Source organism: Dioscorea cayenensis, chromosome 14, assembly GCF_009730915.1.
Source record: "Dioscorea cayenensis subsp. rotundata cultivar TDr96_F1 chromosome 14, TDr96_F1_v2_PseudoChromosome.rev07_lg8_w22 25.fasta, whole genome shotgun sequence".
NCBI classification, from domain to species: Eukaryota; Viridiplantae; Streptophyta; class Magnoliopsida; order Dioscoreales; family Dioscoreaceae; genus Dioscorea; species Dioscorea cayenensis.
This window is the reverse complement of record NC_052484.1, coordinates 13,257,314-13,275,013: the sequence shown is the minus strand read 5'-3', so window position 1 is coordinate 13,275,013 and position 17,700 is coordinate 13,257,314. Positions and strand designations below refer to the sequence as shown.

Here is a 17,700-nt window from a genome sequence, read left to right as displayed (position 1 = left end):
CAACCATTTTGATAAAATCATAATGATATTAAAATAAATATTTAAGATAATTATGATTAAAAATTTAATAAAGTTTGTTATTATATGTATATATATATTCTATATATATAATATTTAAGATAATTATTTATTTATGACGTCATCCGGTCCGACCAAAACGGGTCATCCGGTTGAACCGACTGACCCGTGACCCAAATATGAAACCGGTTCGCTATCCGGTCCGGTTTTAAAAACATTGATTTTAAGACATTGTCTTGCATCAATTCACAAAGAGCACCATTCTCATCCAGACTAATTAACTGCTATGAGGAAATCAATATAAACATCTCTTCTCATGGCATGCCATGGCTTTATTATTATCATAATTTGATATTACATAAAAATTAATCAAGACAAACATAATACATTACGAGTGGAGGCATTTACTTTATTCTTACCTGTTCAACAAGTGACGACAAGCCAAAATTATTGAAATTTTACTTGTTCCAGATGGCGTAACCGTGCCCGCTAGTCGCAAGTTTCCACTCCTCACCATTTGGACACCATGCTCCATCCCCTATCTTCATGCATAGTTTCTCCCCGATGATTGCAGCGTAAAGGTTCGATTTCGCTTCAAGAATTCTTATTGATGATCTGCTATGAATATCCGATCGTTTTCGAATTTCCATCTATAAATAATGTGCACAATTAGATGCATGTTTTCATTTGAAAATGTAGTTTCTTTGAGTGTAAACTGGCCTACCAATTTGACAATTTGGTCATGCATAGACTGACCACAATCATAGAAATGATCATAGAACACCATGGGCAATCCTGGATGGGTAAGTATATATGCATATCCCTGTGCATTACACCAAAGGTTATAAGAAGCAATAAAAAGAAATCCTAGCGTAGAATGAGATCATAACCGAAAATTAAAGTTTCTAGAAATATCGTTAGTATGTGAAATAGTAATAATAAAACAAAAGGTGAAATTCTTCATCAGTTTAGCAAAAGGAAAGTTAGAAATATATTTACTATATTATCTAGAATCCGATTATTACATCTTCAAGATGCATTCAACTTAAATTTTCACATCTTATGAAGCAACTAATGTCAAAGCTAATCCATTTACATAAATAACGCAAGGTTTTCTACATTGTTCCAAACAGAGTAAACAAATATATATATCGGTGAAACACTAAATTTGAGATAGTAAGTTCTAGATTAATGAAGAAAATTATATTATTTACATAGCCATATTATGATATTAGAAAAATTTAACATTTCTAGTTATAAAATGAAAAGATTTCAAGGTACCTGGATCACATGGCTGGAAGGGAATGGCCAATGCCGCTGAAAATATGAAAGCAATGTGACCATAGAGGAAAAACAAAGATCAAATATAAATAATATCAAATTCATATTTTTAGTGATTACAAAGTATACCAACCAAAATCAAATTGTAGCTGATGGTAAAAGCTACAAGTTCAGTAAAGTACCTGTGTCGAACCGGTGTCATGATTCTCAATAAAGGTAACTGCTCTCGAAGGCCACCACCCCATCACACCAGATGGCTTCCCTTGAGAGTCACGCAAACGCCATAACTGACCTTTAATTGCTTCCTATTGAGCAAAACATTGCATTAATGACAACTTTGGTAAGCAATATTATTAACTCCTCTCAACTCTCATGAAAAAACTAGTCTCGGATGGACAAAGATGATCACATCAATGTGGTACCTGAAGTACACCCTTGGTTGTGAAATCAAAAGCAGCACAAAGACCTCCTGTCTCATCGATCCAGTTGATAATCCTCTGCCTGTGGTTATCTGTGCGCAAAAGAGTCGGTAATTTTCCCAAGGGAATATAAAAATATAAGGTCACCTAAATAACTAATATTCCTCCCAATCCTCTTTGTACAATACTTTTGCTGTGATTAAGGAAGCTATACATCTTTACCAGAAGGTTGTTTAAATAAAAATATGAATTTAATACTATAAGATTTTGAAGTCATTCTTGTTTAATTTTGAGTTATAGATTATATAGTATATACAGCTATTTATGCAGACAAATAGATTCCGAAGTCCACAAGAAAAAATTTTATCATAATATATATATATATATTATGAAGAATCATTTAATTAATGTAGGTTGATCAACCATAAAGCATGACGTAGGTAAGAAGTTTATATATTTGCTAACTTGGTTGTGATAAAAGACTCTTAAAAATGCATGAGATTAGATGCAAATTACTATTTGGCCTATTAGTAACCAAAGTTATGGAATATCAACTTGCATCTTCGTAAAGTGGTAATAAATAAGATGAACTAATGAAGGTGTTGTAAATGTAAGAGACAGGAAGGGCATTTGAAGAAATGTGTAATTTTGTGCATCATCGCTAGATGAAAAATTATGGAAGAAGATGTATGAGTAGATAAATTCAAAATGGCAAGACTTATTAGAAGAAAGTGAAGATGGCACTCATGTTATTTTGCATCAGCACGTAACATATTGCATGATGATGTCACATCTTTACATATGGTTTAATATGCAGGATATGTCTTTGTACAATTTTTTTCGATTTACATTTGCAAATGCAATCCAAAAACAAACAAACACAAAATTGATACAAAAGAAACAGATCTAATCTAAGGAAAAAAAAAAGTCTTTCACTCTAAATTACAACAGAAGCGCAAATCTTTTTAAATAGTACAACCTAAACTTGATCAATAGGTTAACCTATTGGATCCTATGCATCTACAAAGCTTTCTGAAAGACCTTTAAATACCTAGCATAAAATTCATCTTTTGTGGTCCCTTATGGTTTTTCAAGGACCGAAAAATGAAAACTAACTTAATGACTATGACATAGCAACTTATTAAAACATGCTATAAGCCCAAAAAGTTCATGATTGTTATGGGAGAACTTTCTTGATATAAGATTGGAAATAAAATAACAGTTGTAACCCTAAACTAATGGAGGATGACTTCTTCAATAGAATATTCTGAAAAATTTAATAAGTGTGCATTTCTAATGGGAGCCAAGCAAGAAATGCCCTAAGGAAGCAAGTTCCAATAATTGAGTTGCAAGGAAAAGGATAATTGTCAAAAATAAAGTAAAAAACCATAGTTAAATATAATAAAGTTCTAAAGTTATAATTAGCAATGCAAAGTGGATGCTATATAAACAGCTTATAAGAACAAAACTCTTTACATGTAGCATGAGAACGATCAAAAATAGATGTAGTACACATGTTTAATGAAAAAAGAAATGAGTAAGTCCTAGAGCTCCTTCATGGTCTTTATAACTTCAAGTTCGAAGCTTGACTTGATAAGAAAGAAAAAAACATAATTTCTACCAGTTTCCACATACTTTGCCAAGATAAAAAAAAAAACAGGAACACAAAAATGATCACACCACAATCTATTGACTAAAGATTAAAATTCGATGACATCAAACCCAAAAACAATCCCTCATGTGCTTTGCTTCTTGATTTAAGAGCATCAAACTCAAAAGCATGTGTTGGGCATATCTTTCTCATTAGATATGAGATTGGAATAAAGTAACCGGATTTGACATTAATGAAGCTTCTTTTTTATGTAAATATGTCCTTCATAAAAGCATATTGCTCAACCTATTTTAACAAGCTATAGAAATGCTCATTGTCAATATATAAGCATACATTCTCAAAGTCCACTTAATGATAACTATAATAGTATGTCTTCAGTAAAAACTGATGAATAAAACTCTGGAGAAAAGATTTCCACCATGTGGTAAGTTTCAAGTAAATCTATTATCTGTTTTGAACGATAAGGACATCTAAGAAACTATGTTGTTTACTCTCAACACACCAGATTAAAATGCATCTACACCCAAACAATATATGATATACAAATGATATCAAAGCACTTAAAAATCCATTAAATGATAGTTATCATTATATATAAGATTTAATAAGTTGTCAGTTTTTAAGTAGTAGTGTGTAGTATTTACACATGCCCTTTTCTGTCATAAAATGCATTTGCAAACAAATAAATATGTTGAGAAAATCAGAAATTCATTTGGTAAGCACTACAAAGAAGAATGGCTATTTTGTATCCTCCAATTTATTAAAAAGTTAATAAACTATAATCCAAAAAATAATTATTATATTCAATGGGAAATACTCAAGGCACATACCAATGTTATATCATTTTAGAGAATAACTAATTATATATTATACTTGAGATGCCAAAATACAAGCTATGGTAAAGCTAATAATATACAAAAATTTAGTAACATACTATCATATTTAGGCTCATTAATTAAAAACTTAACTACTAGTACCTTGATTGTGGTCCAAGCCAGAGCTATAACTGCAGCTGTCCCAATATTCGCCTATTGAAAAAAGGGGCTTCGACTCTTCAACATACTCTTTTACATACTTTGCCGCATATCTACGCATTATGTATTAAGGGAAAGAAAATGTTGGCGTCAAAAGGGCATGAAGGAAGAATTCGAACAAAATTTTAAGTGCCATTTTACTTACCCTTTTGCAAAATCAAATCGGAAATCCTGGAATCCAATGGATTTTCTTAGCCATGTTAACCATCCAATTATATCTTTCCTCACATGATTTTGTGTATGATCTATATTGGGAACTCCATTAAAGTTGTCACCGGTGCTTCTATTTCCCTACAAAAGCATGGAAATTTATAAGCACATATACTTGCAATATGATGCACAGTTAATCATCAAATCTAACAAATTGATTACATAGGTATTCTATCAGATACCAACACAAAAGGATCAACAGAACCAAATGAAAAGCACAATACATTAAGTGCATGCTCACTCATAGAATTAAATAACTATCTAAATTAGCAAATGTAATAGTTATTTAACCCACAAAAAAATATCCATTGTGCACTGAAATAAAGTTATATGTGTGTGTGTGTGTGTGTGCAATGTGCATCAATAAGTGCTCTGAAGGCAACAGAAATTGCCATTAGCATTAACTTTTATATCTAGAAAACAATAATAGTTTATCCTTAATTCAAAATTCCATGCTTGAGTGAGATTTTAAATTGAGAAACTTTCAAGATATTACAAGAATTACGTCACATCCATCCCTATCCAATAACATACTCAGTTTTCCACACAATAGCAACAGCTATATGATATTCTGTCAGTTGCATCTATTTAAGCAACTGAAGGAAATCTTTAAAATTATAGAACTAAAAGCCTTTATCAGTTTTTTTTCTATTTTCTGAAAATGTGAATAAGTCACCGCACACACACCCAGTACACCTCAACCATGTATCAAAAAGGAATGAACCCTCGACCTCTTGCATAGGAGTCAAATGTTTTAATGCTCGCCTATTGCGACAATTATGTCTTTATGAGGTCCTAATAAACTACTATTTTACCGAATGTAAAACTAGATACAGTTTGATGAGAAAACTTTTAATAAAATTATTCATTGATAAAAATGTGGTGACATATGTAAGACTGTATCTAATAAGAGAAATATGGATTAAATCACAAGCATAGCTGTAGAATTATGAACAGCATGCTATGAAAAAATTCAACATACTAAAACATGTTTACTAATGCATCATTTCATAACATAGCTATAGAACTAAGTGCACATGCTATGAAAATTTTCAAGACACTGGAACATGTCAAGTAATGCATCATTATATGCTAAAATGTCAATTCAAATAAAAGCATTTATAAGGATTAATCATACTAATCCCCCCGAACACGATGTGACAGCATGTTCGTCCCATGGTAATGGCATCCCATCGAAGCGATTATACATTCCTCCATGTCCTTGATGAGTCCCAACTCGATGGTTGATAACTATATCAGCCATTGCTCTTACTTTGTATGAACGTAGTTTTTGAAGTAAAGATTTTAATTGGTGCTCTGAACCATAAGCAGAGTTAAGAGAATAGAGGTTTTGTGGCAGATAGCCTACACAAACATTTGAAGAAAAAGCCAATATAAGTTGAAGTTTATAGAAAAAAATGAACTTTCTTATGCCACTAAAACAAAATAAATAAAACAAAATATATAAACTGCAACAGCTTTGCTGACCTTCTGGAGCAATAGAATGAGATGGGGGTGGAAGCCAAACTGATGTAAATCCAGATTTAGCTATATCTGGTACTTTATTTTCGAGATTTCTCCACCAATCATATTTATGAGATTCCCAATTGAAAGCCTACAAGAAACCAAGGTATAATATACACATCCATATGCTATAGTGATGTTGATCAATACATTTCAATTGAGTAGGTTACTTGGTTGAATGCTGAATTAGAATAAAAGAGAAATGAACTCATTAGTAAATACTTTTTTAATCATCATGGAATAGCTAGTTGCACATGATAATCTAGTTGGGTAGAAATCATACTTTGTCATGTTTGGATTCTATCAACAACCTCTGAAAGGATTTGGGGATTCTTGCAAGAAAACAACCAGATTTAACATTTATATAGTTTGGCAATATATATCACTACAATACTGCTCAATGAAGTAGCAATTTTTAGTTCAAGCTTCAAAGTCTTTTAGAAGAAAATGTGACAAAAATGTAGATCTAATTTCATAATGAACTTACAGTCATGGTCGCATCTTTTCCAAACTAACAAATGAATTTGAAGAATATCTATTTATCTAACTTATGAAATCTCCCAAGTTGGAATAAAATTCTAATGGCATGCAATATAGTGATAACTGAGAAATCAATTGTATGTAATTTTTCAACACTCAAGAAAATTGATCTTATAGCAGCTTTCCATTTTCCATAAATTAAGGTTAAACTTTTAAAAAGAATTCTCCATCAAATGAAAAAGTAGCCTAATACCAATAAAATATTATTTACTCCTACCCTGTAACTTTATAATACAATGCACATAAGGGAAAAGCTTTTTATATATGGGTAAAGAAACTTTCATTAACAAGTCTATATATAAAGATCATTAAACTTTTGAAAGGCAATAAAAAAAAATTCTAAGGGACTCTGGACACAAGAACTATTTCATAAATAGCAAGGCATTTATCATATCAATGATTTGCTACAGTCAACAAGAGCCCACTTGACATAGTAATGCTTAAAAATGTAAAATAAAAATTAGCTGTAGGAACTTACCTGTAAAAGTATTTCTCTTCCATTTTGTATCACATTGCCTATAAAAAAGAGAAAAAAAAACAATTAAAATAATATTTATTGATGCTTTATGGGAGTCTTATTTAATAAGAATTTCAACAAAAGCCAAAACTAGAGTGAAAATAGCATTATCAACAAAATATCAATCAATTATAGATGGCCTTGCTGATAAAAAAAATTACAAAAACCTAGCTTGACAAAATGTATTAGCACTTACATGTCTACAGTATAAAGCTCTAAAAGGAACAATTATATGATAAGAATCAAATGTTAAATGTGAGGTCAACCACTTTCTCATAACGATATAATCAATCTAGCTATATTTCCAGTTTAACTCCAAACTTTGTAGTATTTTATGGTTAGCTGAAACAACAGAAAAGAAACTGGCAGCCGTGAACCTTGCTCTTCAGACTTGTCTCCCGAATGGTTGGTCTCTGTCTCGGCTCTTCTGTGACTGCCCGGGGATTGCTCAATTGGTGAAGCACTACAATGCCTGCATCGCTTGGCATGTCAACATGGAGTATCAGAACTTGAAGTCTACTCTAAATTTGTGCCCCAAAATTTCTATGGAAACCATACCCCGTGAAGATAATACAATCGTTGATGCTCTTGCAAAATTTAGAAGATTGAACCCTCATTTATCTCTCTTCTTTCACGGGATGGATCGCCCACATCGGCTCGAAGGCCTTTTTGCTGCGCAAAATCTGAGCTTTTAAAGTTGTTTTGTTCTGTTTTTTATTTTCTTAGCTTCATGCTCATTTTGTAAAAAAAAAAAAAAGGGGGCCATAATTGAATTTAAATTCTAAATTTCTAATGTAAGATTGTGTTTCATAATTGACGGGCTACCTTGCCTACAAGCAGATTCTATCTATGAAACACTGACACTCCTCTAAGGCTTATGCACCAGTGCCAGACATCTGTTGAATATCGTCACCTCTCCAACACTCTTTGTAATGTGTCAAATATATGTCAGAGCATTCTTTTATTTTTTTTTAAATATTTTTCTTTTAATTTTGGGCATGCTTTGACATGCATGGATACGCATGTCCTAGCAACCTAATATAGTTTTGGAACTAACTCATAATTTTGAAAATATGTAAGGGGTATTATGTAAATATGAAAAGGTTTTCGATCTAAAAGAAACAGGTAATCCTCTATTGGCCCCTTTAATTAGGTTAGATTACCTCTTCAGCCCCTTACAAGAATTTATACGTAAAATATCCCTATATATATTATTTCAATTGGAAAATGTAAGTCAACCTGTTGACGGCGTTGGGTTTTCCATCCAATCCAGTTGATGTGGCACTTTTTTTAATTAAAATATCTTTTAAAAATATAAAAAATCTAATCTGATCCGAATCTCTCAAACCCTCTCCTCCACCCGGGGCCCGAAACCCAATTCCCACCTTGTCTGCTCCCTCTACATTCAATTCCCCTTGCCTTTGGCGGCTTCACTTCCTCCATAAGAATTATTGAATAAAAATATATTGAATATCCTAGCATTATTTGGACTTTGATTTTCTTGATTGATAATATACATTAAGTAGTAGATCACTTCTTAATATTGTGAAATTAATAAATAAAAATACTTGCAACAGATAGTGACTTGATTTTTAGGATTTTAGACTCTTAATTGGTCTGTTGTTTACAAGTTGTGTCAAATTTTTGTTAAAAACATACGCATATTAAAAAATATATAAAATTATTTGGCGTATCTCCCTATCAACAGTGCCCTAATTTTCCGGAAAAAACCATGTCATTGTATTACACAATGTCATGCCACATATTATTCTACACAATCCACACAACCTTGTCTAGTGTTTCGAAAGATTTTCTATAAAAATCTTCCTAAACTTACACATTGAATATCAAGAAGATCAAACAAGTTGTAAATTCAAGACCTGACATTTTAACATACAAATAGTAAAACTAAGCTGGCCACTTTGCATAAAAGTGGATTGCGTATGTCTCGAATATCAAAGAAAAGAGGAAAAGAGTTCAAGCTCAAGTGAGAACTATAAAGCATTGTTAATGTGCTCTTTATTTTGCATTTTGGCTTAGGAATATGAACTTAAACTATATACAAAATATTTAAGTCATTAAATATTTATTAACTTAGTTCATAGGTTACATTCAAAATTGTTTAGTTTGCTCTTTAAACTAGTACTTAGTTTAAATGTTCAGTTTTATAATTAGCCATGATCTTATTATTTAACCTAATAGTTGTTCAACCTTAAGCCGATCGATGACTAACATTTTACATTCCTTTTGTAGAATCCTTGCCCCCCTTTATTTGGCATTTGAGCGTTCCAATAACATAAAGTATACGTGCAAGTTGTGGTATAAAATTAACATTTCACAAATAGAAATGAAGAACTTCTAAGAATAACAACCAAGTATTAAATCTTTTACTTAGATTATTAGTAGGGAATCATGTCACTAGAAATACCAGAAAACTGTGACAAACAATATTATTAGGTACAATTAAATGTTTAAACATTCAAAGGTATTTGCTTGTAAATATTTACCTCGTCTAGTAAGAAATTTCTGAAAATAACAAACATTTCCATAGTTTAAAGATATAATTCAAAAGCATCCTTACCAGTGAAAGGCTCTGTTTCATAGGACACCTCTTTCTTGGGTTAGTAAGAAATTTCTGAATATAACAAACATTTCCGTAGTTTAAAGATATAATTCAAAAGCATCCTTACCAGTGAAAGGCTCTGTTTCATAGGACACCTCTTTCTTGGGTTGCACAGTCTGCATAGTCTGCATAGTCTGCGTGGCTTGCATGGTCTCCACATTCTCCATAGTTTCCACGGTCTTTACAATCCAATCCGGTAAAAGTGAAAATTTAGACTAACAAATAATCAGTGAAATCATAATTTTTTAATCAATTAAGCCACTTAATCCTTCAATTTAAAAAATAGCACTCTAATGCCTAAGCTACAAGGGATCAATTTATTTTTTTCTTTTTTCTCCTTCTTTAGGTTATCAAATGTTGTGATTTCTACAAACAACCAAAAGAAAGTAAAACACTTGTAATAAAAGAAAATAGATAAAATAAGGAACTGATTCGTACACTGTTAAAGCCACCCATATATCAAATCTGCAAAAACAAATGCAAAAATAATTTCAGTTAATGATGAAAAAGACGGAGGACAACTAAGAACTTTGCATATAAAATCCACTTAATTAAAAGTTTAACTTGATAGAAACAAAGAGCCAGAGTTATACTTTGAAATCTAAATTTGCTAAATTCACTTATGTGAGGCTCTTGGTTACTCTAATAACTTCAACATCTCAATGAAAATAATAAAAATAAAATAAAAATTACTCTAGCATAATTATCATGAATGATGCTTATGGTTAACTGGTACAAAATAGAAGAGAAAGAAAGAGAAGATGCAAACCAATGAATTTGGTTCTATAAAGAAACAACAACAACTACATTAAAGAATCCATTTGTGTAGCAAGGGGGCCAATCTGCTAAAATATAGTCTTAGACTCTTAAAAGACTTATATAATTTCATTTGACTTAAGGTCACCTGCAAACTTGCAAGTGAGCTCAAGTCTTCTCATTTTTAGAGGGTTCCAAAAGAGGATAATAGATAATTAATGCTCAAAAAAATAACCCTATCTCCCATGCTTTTTTTAGAGGACTACAAAAGCAATTAATGAAGCTTCCTTTAATATAAAAAGTGCATCTTGTCTTCTACACTAGTTGTTTAAATTCATCTATTCAATCAGAGGCAACAATCGATTCTTGTTAGACCCATTAACCCATACTTCTTCCTTCGCTCTTCATGTTCATTCCTTACCTGGTCAATTAAAGTACTAATCAGCGATCTCTTAAAGTTTGATAGCTATTCATACTTCTTCTTTAGCTATTCATATCCATTGCTTACCAGGTTAGGAATTTGTTAGGGGTTAGTTCATATTCATTCCTTAGCTGATCAGCCATCTCTGAGGGAAATTCATTTTTTACAAGTTAGCCATCTCTTACGGCCAATTCAAATTTATTCATTACCTAATTAGTTAGAGTCTCTAACTAGTTAGTGATCTCACAAAGGGTCAATTAGAATTACTAGCTATTCAGTCTAATTCATCCTTAATAGACCCACTAGCTTGTTAGACTTACTCCCATTTCTTTTCCTTCTTCATCTTTGCTATCTTAACTCATATAAAAGGAATGATCATTGTTAATATAGTTCTAGAACAAATATAAGATAAAAGAAAAAGAGGAAAAACATGCTTAAACACACGAAAAAAAAAAGAGAACAATAAAAGAAGAACATATCCAAGAATTAAAAAATTGATTGGATGTTTACAATAAAAGAATAATATGTCAAAGAAGAAGGAAAAAAACAGCAAGAAGATGAATGTTTATATAAAAGAATAAAATGAAGAAGAAGATGATAAAGAAGAACGAGAGAAAAGACGGAATAAGGCCAATTTCAATGTTACAGAAATTAAAAAGTTCATTTGATGCTTTTACAAATAGATAAAATAGGGACCTTTCAATCATTGCAAATGGTATAGAAACCTTTTAGTCGTTATGCAAATGTTCAAGGACCATACAGTAAGTTTACATTACTAAATTCATTTATGTGAGGCCATTGTACTTATAACTTTAACATAAACTATCAAAAAATATTAAAAATTAAAATTAAAATGTACTCTTGCTTAAAGTTAACTAATACAAATGCAGCCAAGAGATAATAATAGCTTAACTGTTACATTTAAAAAAAAAAATGTGAAGAGAAAGTCAGAGATTTGATTCTGTGGAGAAGCAATAACAACTTGTGATACCCCAATAACAAGAAGTTTCAATTTAGTGAATGCTAATTAATAAGCAATCATTATGCATTCATACCCAAATTTACAATATTCATTCATGTGAGATCATTACTTGAATGAATAACATTAATATCATCTATGAAAGACAATCAAAAATCAAAAGTTACTTAAGCATAACTACTTTCAATGATGCTTATAGTTAACTAATACAAATGCAACCAAGAGAAAAATAATAACTCTATTGCTACATTATAATCAAAATAAATATATACCAAAGTAAGAAAAGTGCAAACCAAGGAATTTTGTTCTCTAGAGAAGCAACAACAACAACTAAATTACATTCAAATCAAAATCCACACTAAAGAGTTGACATTTTATTCCCCTCTCAAATCAAATGTGGAGGGTTCAAATATATGGCTTGTTCACATCTCTTATGAAAAAGAATCCAAATTCAGTTTTGTTAGACTGCTGGTCATTTTATTTTATTTTTTTTTTTTGTTTCTTTTTGAGAAATATAGACAAAACACGGATTCGAATCCTATAATTTTAATTTGAGAGGTAAATAAAATATCAACTATATAGGAATAGTGTACTCATTATTTTAGTGAGTCCTCCTCTTTTGATTCAATCAAGGTAATTCAACTAAAAAAAATCATCCATGAAAAAAAAAATTTAATTGATGCTTATAGGTTAACAAATACAAATTCAACCAAGAGATTAGCTTAAAGAAAACAAGAAAAAGGAAGAGAAGGGTGCCAACCTTGGTTCACCGAAGCAGCAACAGCTGTGAAGGTAACCACTTGTAATTCTTCAACAAGGAGGGCAATTTATAGAGACGAAAGGTGAAAGTGGAGGACGTGAAGAATGCTCCAGCTCTTCTTGATCACCATCAAAGAACAAAAGTATGAACGTAAGGTGGGAATGAATGATAGGGTTATTCCTACTGAAAAGAAAGAGATGCCCAAAGGGAGAAGCAAGAAACAAGGCCCGTCCATGTATACACCCATTTTATATATTTATATATTTTTATTTTGTTTGCTTTTAAGTTTTCTTGACTTTCATAATATGTCTTCCTGTCGCACTTTTGAATTAACGGTTGAAGATTTTAGGAATCCAAGAATTTTTGGCATCTGTAATTTTCGCTTTCTTGATGGAATGTGAATGGAAAATTTTGTCCTTAGATTCCATTGACAAAAAAACAACCCCAACATCACTACTTTCCATCCCCATTAAAAGGCACACACAAGTTCCTCTGTCTGCCTTCTAGTCTTCTAAAACAACAACCCTCCCCGACGTCACTTGCCTCGCCGTTGCATTGTCTATCTCCTTTATCTTTTCCTTTGTCACTGATCACTTATAACCCCTTCTCATCAACAAGCAACAACAACCACTGAACACATTAAGAACAAGAAATACTTCAAATCCTTCACATACACACATATATATACCAAAAGAAGATAAAAAGAGGAGAAGAAGGAAAGGGGAAGAGATCTTTACCATTGCCGAAGAACCAAAAGGCAACAAAGAGATCTGAGATCTAATCGTTAAGGGAGAAGAAGATGAGGGCTTCACTTGTTACCCACAAGTCTACAATGACGGCAGTTGGTCTGGGGAGGGAGCATTGGCCGGTGATGCGAAACAACCACAACTGCGCTTCTCCGGTAGACAGTGCAGGACAAGGGCTGGAATGGTGGGCAGGAAGGGGAAAAGCTAATCAACAAATATTTTGATATATATATATATATATATATATATATAGAGAGAGAGAGAGAGAGAAAGAATATCCTATTTGGTCCCTGTAATTTATGCAATCTCACCTTTTAATCCCTCTATTATAATTTGGCCTAAAAAGATTTCTCTATTATTTAAATTGGCCCAATGTAGTCCCTCACCCCAAACTCCGTCTCATTTTCCATCCATCCATGCTGACGTGGCTGGTTTATCATTAAAATATTATTAAAAAATAGTTTGTTTAATCTAATCATAAGTTTTAAAGAAAACGGGTCCGATCCTTATAGGATCCAAACCCGATATGATAACAAAGTCAGGCCCAGACTGACTGACATATCCCACCAGCCTGACCTACCCCACCATCCACCGTCTTCTCCGGCACCCTAACCCACCAATCGCCGGCCGTCTACATCGGCATCTACATCTACTCTACTATCGATCTTGTCTCCAACCAGCAAGACATCGTGCCTCCGCTAGTGTCACTTCCCCCTCGGCTCTGTGCCCCAACCATCCCATCTCCATTAGGTTTGAAGAACCATCGCCACGTCTCCTCTCCATTTGAAGATCCATCACTGCTCAGACCAATTGGAGTACAGACTTCCAATTCTCCTTTGACCCCAGTAAGTAGGGCATTTCACTAGGTTTGAATTTAATTATTTTGGACGATTTTCCTGAATTTAATTTCAATTAGTAGATTATTATGTCTATTTTCACTTGCTTGACCCATTTATTTAACATTACATATGTGGTTTTTAAATTTGATTTTGATTTCACTAATGTTATGAGCATGGAACTAATATTTCTGTTTTCAACCCAGTATTGAGCATTATGCTTTTGATGTTTAAGTTTGAAATTGACTTTATTAGTGTTATGTTAGTGGAAGCAACTAATTTAGGTACCTCAATGGCCAATCGTGGGGAATACACTATTAAATATCACCATGGAGGATCATTGCTAAAACCAGGGGAAGTTAGGTACCTCAATGGACAAATGGATGAGTTCTCAGTTGACCCTGATAAATTGTGTCATTGGGACTTATTAGGTGATATTAAGGATTTAGGATATGACATCAACAAGGCATGGGATTTGTATTACAAAGAGAATGATGGATCATTAAAATTAATTTGCGATGATGGAGGTGTGATCGGCTTGGCTAATCAATTAAGAAAATTTTGTACAATAGATATATATGTGGAGTCATCAAGTGTTATGCAAGAGAAGAAATTGCCATCAGGGTTATTGGATGATCGTGTTTCAATTGCAGAGCTTGATGTGAGCCAGCAAAATGTTGTGGAAGTAGATGTGGAACAGGATAGTGACAAAGGCAATGTGGATGGAAAATGGTAGTGACAATGAGAGTAACTCAGATGGAGATGATGAAGAAAGGCTGGTAGATGTACCATTTGTTGACTATTATTCAGATGCAAATGATGAAACAGAAAATGCAAGGGATAAAATTAAAAAATATTTTCAACAGAGGAATGAAATAGGAAGGAATTCTGGTGAAGATGATGCTGACAGTGCCGATGAAGATGATTCTAACAGATCTGATGGTGAACTTATAGTTGAGGGACATACAGAAAATGCAAACATTGGAAGTCAGAGGGGAAAAGTAGGAGGACATGAGAGTGACTACTTTGAATCAGATGATCCTCGCAGTTATGAGGATACCAGTGATGGTTCTGATGCAGACGATGCAAGGCGCCACAAGTCAAATAAGCACATATATAACCATAATGTCCCTTTGGTTGATTTCAACCTAGATCTTGGGTTTGAAGATCTGAAATCATTCAAGAATGAACTTGTAGAATTCTCAACAAAGAAAGGGTTTGAATTTAAGTTCATTAAAAATGACTCAATGAGGGTCAGGGCAAAGTGTAAAGCAAAAGACTGCAAATGGTTAATCTTGTGCTCTTGGAGTAGCGGGAGGAAGATGTTTGTGATCAAGCATTATGTCTCAGATCATACATGCTTACTTGGGACTACAAAAAACAGAAGGGTGACAACTAGGTTAATTGCCAAAAAATTTGGGGAAGTTATAAGTTCTTTGCTTTGTGTTAGGGCCAAGCAACTTAGAGCAATGGTGAGGGCACAGTTAAGTGTGTTTGTCACACACAAGGTTTGCAGGAATGCCAAGAGTATAGTGTTGAAAAAAATTGAGGCACAATTCAGAGAAGATTTCAAGGTGATAAATAATTATGCTCTTGAGTTAAAGTTTACAAATCCCGGGAGTAGTGTGGTTGTAGTTGTTGAAAGGGTTATTCCAAATGAGGTGTTTGTGTTTCAAAAGATGTACATATGTCTGAAGGCTGCCAGGGAAGGTTTCTTAAGTGGCTGTAGGCATATTATTGGTTTGGATGGATGTTTCCTTAAAGGCTTACTCAAGGGTCAATTACTAGTGGCTGTGGGGAAGGATAGCAACAACCAAATATTCCCAATAGCTTGGGCAGTTGTACAAAAGGAAACAAGTGAATCCTGGTCCTGGTTTATTGATAACTTGAAGACAGATCTAAGTATGGGAGAAGGCTTGGGATGGTCTATCATTAGTGATATGCAGAAAGTATAAAACACACACTAGCATAGCTTAATTTATTTGATGACTGATACATTTTAATTTGTTTGATTTCTTCATTGCAAGGGCCTAATAAATGCAGTGAATAATCTTCTTCCATTTATTGAGCATAGGATGTGTGCAAGACACATCTATGCAAGATGGGGAAAAAATTTCAAGGCAAGGAGTTTCAGCTTCAATTCTAGAAAATTGCAAGGTCTACAAGCCAGGCTGAGGTGAAGAAAAATTTAGACCAATTGAGTAAGATGAAAGGAGGAGAAAGTGCTATGAAGGAATTACTTGAGAAATGGCCTATTCAAGGTTGGTGCATGGCTTACTTTAATGATTCAGTTAAATGTGAGGTTATTGACAACAACATGTCTGAAACCTTTAATGCAGTAATATTGGATGCTAGGATCAAACCAATTATTTCTATGCTTGAAGATATAAGACAATATGTCATGACAAGAATAGTAGTCAAAAGAAACTATGCTAACAAGTGGGGTGGAGAATTAGGGCCTAATATTCTAGGTAAGATTGAAAATGAAAGGAAAAAAAAGTGGCAAGTGGCAGGTGGAGTGGAATGGGGATGAAAGACATGAGGTGTTCTGGGACAATCTGATGGTGCATGAAAGGGAGGCTTATGTTGTCATGTTAGCAGAGAATACTTGTTCTTGTGGTAAATGGGGTAAAACAGGCATCCCCTGCCAACATGCACTAGCAACTATTGCTTTCCAAGGGGTAGATCCTATTAATTATGTGTCTCACTGGTTTAGAAAAGAGACTTACCTAAAGGCATATGGATTTGTTGTTAATCCATTGAAGGGCAAAGATTATTGGCCTATAAGTGAAGAAGGACCAGTCCAACCTCCATTGGTAAAAAGAATGCCCGGTCGACCAGTTAAGAAAAGGAGAAGAGAGCCTCTTGAGGGTAAAAGCAAAGGCAAGTCAATTGTGTCTAGGAAAGGCAGGGTATTTAAATGTGGTTATTGTCATGTTGAAGGCCATAACAAGACTACATGTCCAAAGAGATGTAACACATTGGTAAGCAGTTCTGGAATATTTTTTCTTTACTCCAATTTAATTTGCTTGCCATGTTCTAACCTTGTATGTTAAAACAGGGTAAACCTAGTGGCAGGTACAACAGGACAACCTACAGAAAAAAGAGGCACAACCAAAAGGCCTAAAAAAACACATGCTGCAAGTCTTGCTTCAACAACAATCTTAAGAGTAAGGAATGAATATCATCTTTCAATTACATATCATGAACTGATGTTTCAGAAGGCTAAAATAAAATTTTCATATAATGTAGGGTGGATACAGTGGTGGACTGATTATTGGAAGGGAACCAACAAATTTCTCTTCATTTGTTACTGCAGCTGAATTAATGGTAATCTTCTTAATCATCTTGAGATTGTCATTTTTTTTTATTTTATCTTTTCTGGGTTATTAATATAATTGGTGTTTGTAATGGCCAGGATAGA

At 33.2% G+C, this 17,700-nt stretch overlaps 1 protein-coding gene across 1 annotated transcript; it reads right to left on the bottom strand.

The window, feature by feature from the left end:
* Positions 1-311: 311 nt before the first annotated feature.
* On the bottom strand, positions 312-13,644 carry LOC120275456 (probable alpha-amylase 2). Its single transcript, XM_039282031.1, has 14 exons — positions 13,432-13,644; positions 12,695-13,324; positions 10,217-10,243; positions 9,846-9,957; positions 7,117-7,154; positions 6,063-6,189; positions 5,713-5,939; positions 4,510-4,655; positions 4,308-4,417; positions 1,722-1,810; positions 1,482-1,604; positions 1,300-1,335; positions 743-841; positions 312-668 (listed from the first exon to the last, which is right to left on the bottom strand). Exons 3-14 carry the CDS (start codon positions 10,232-10,234, stop codon positions 477-479), a joined length of 1,317 nt encoding a protein of 438 aa, XP_039137965.1. The 5' UTR covers positions 10,235-10,243; positions 12,695-13,324; positions 13,432-13,644; the 3' UTR covers positions 312-476.
* Positions 13,645-17,700: the final 4,056 nt, after the last annotated feature.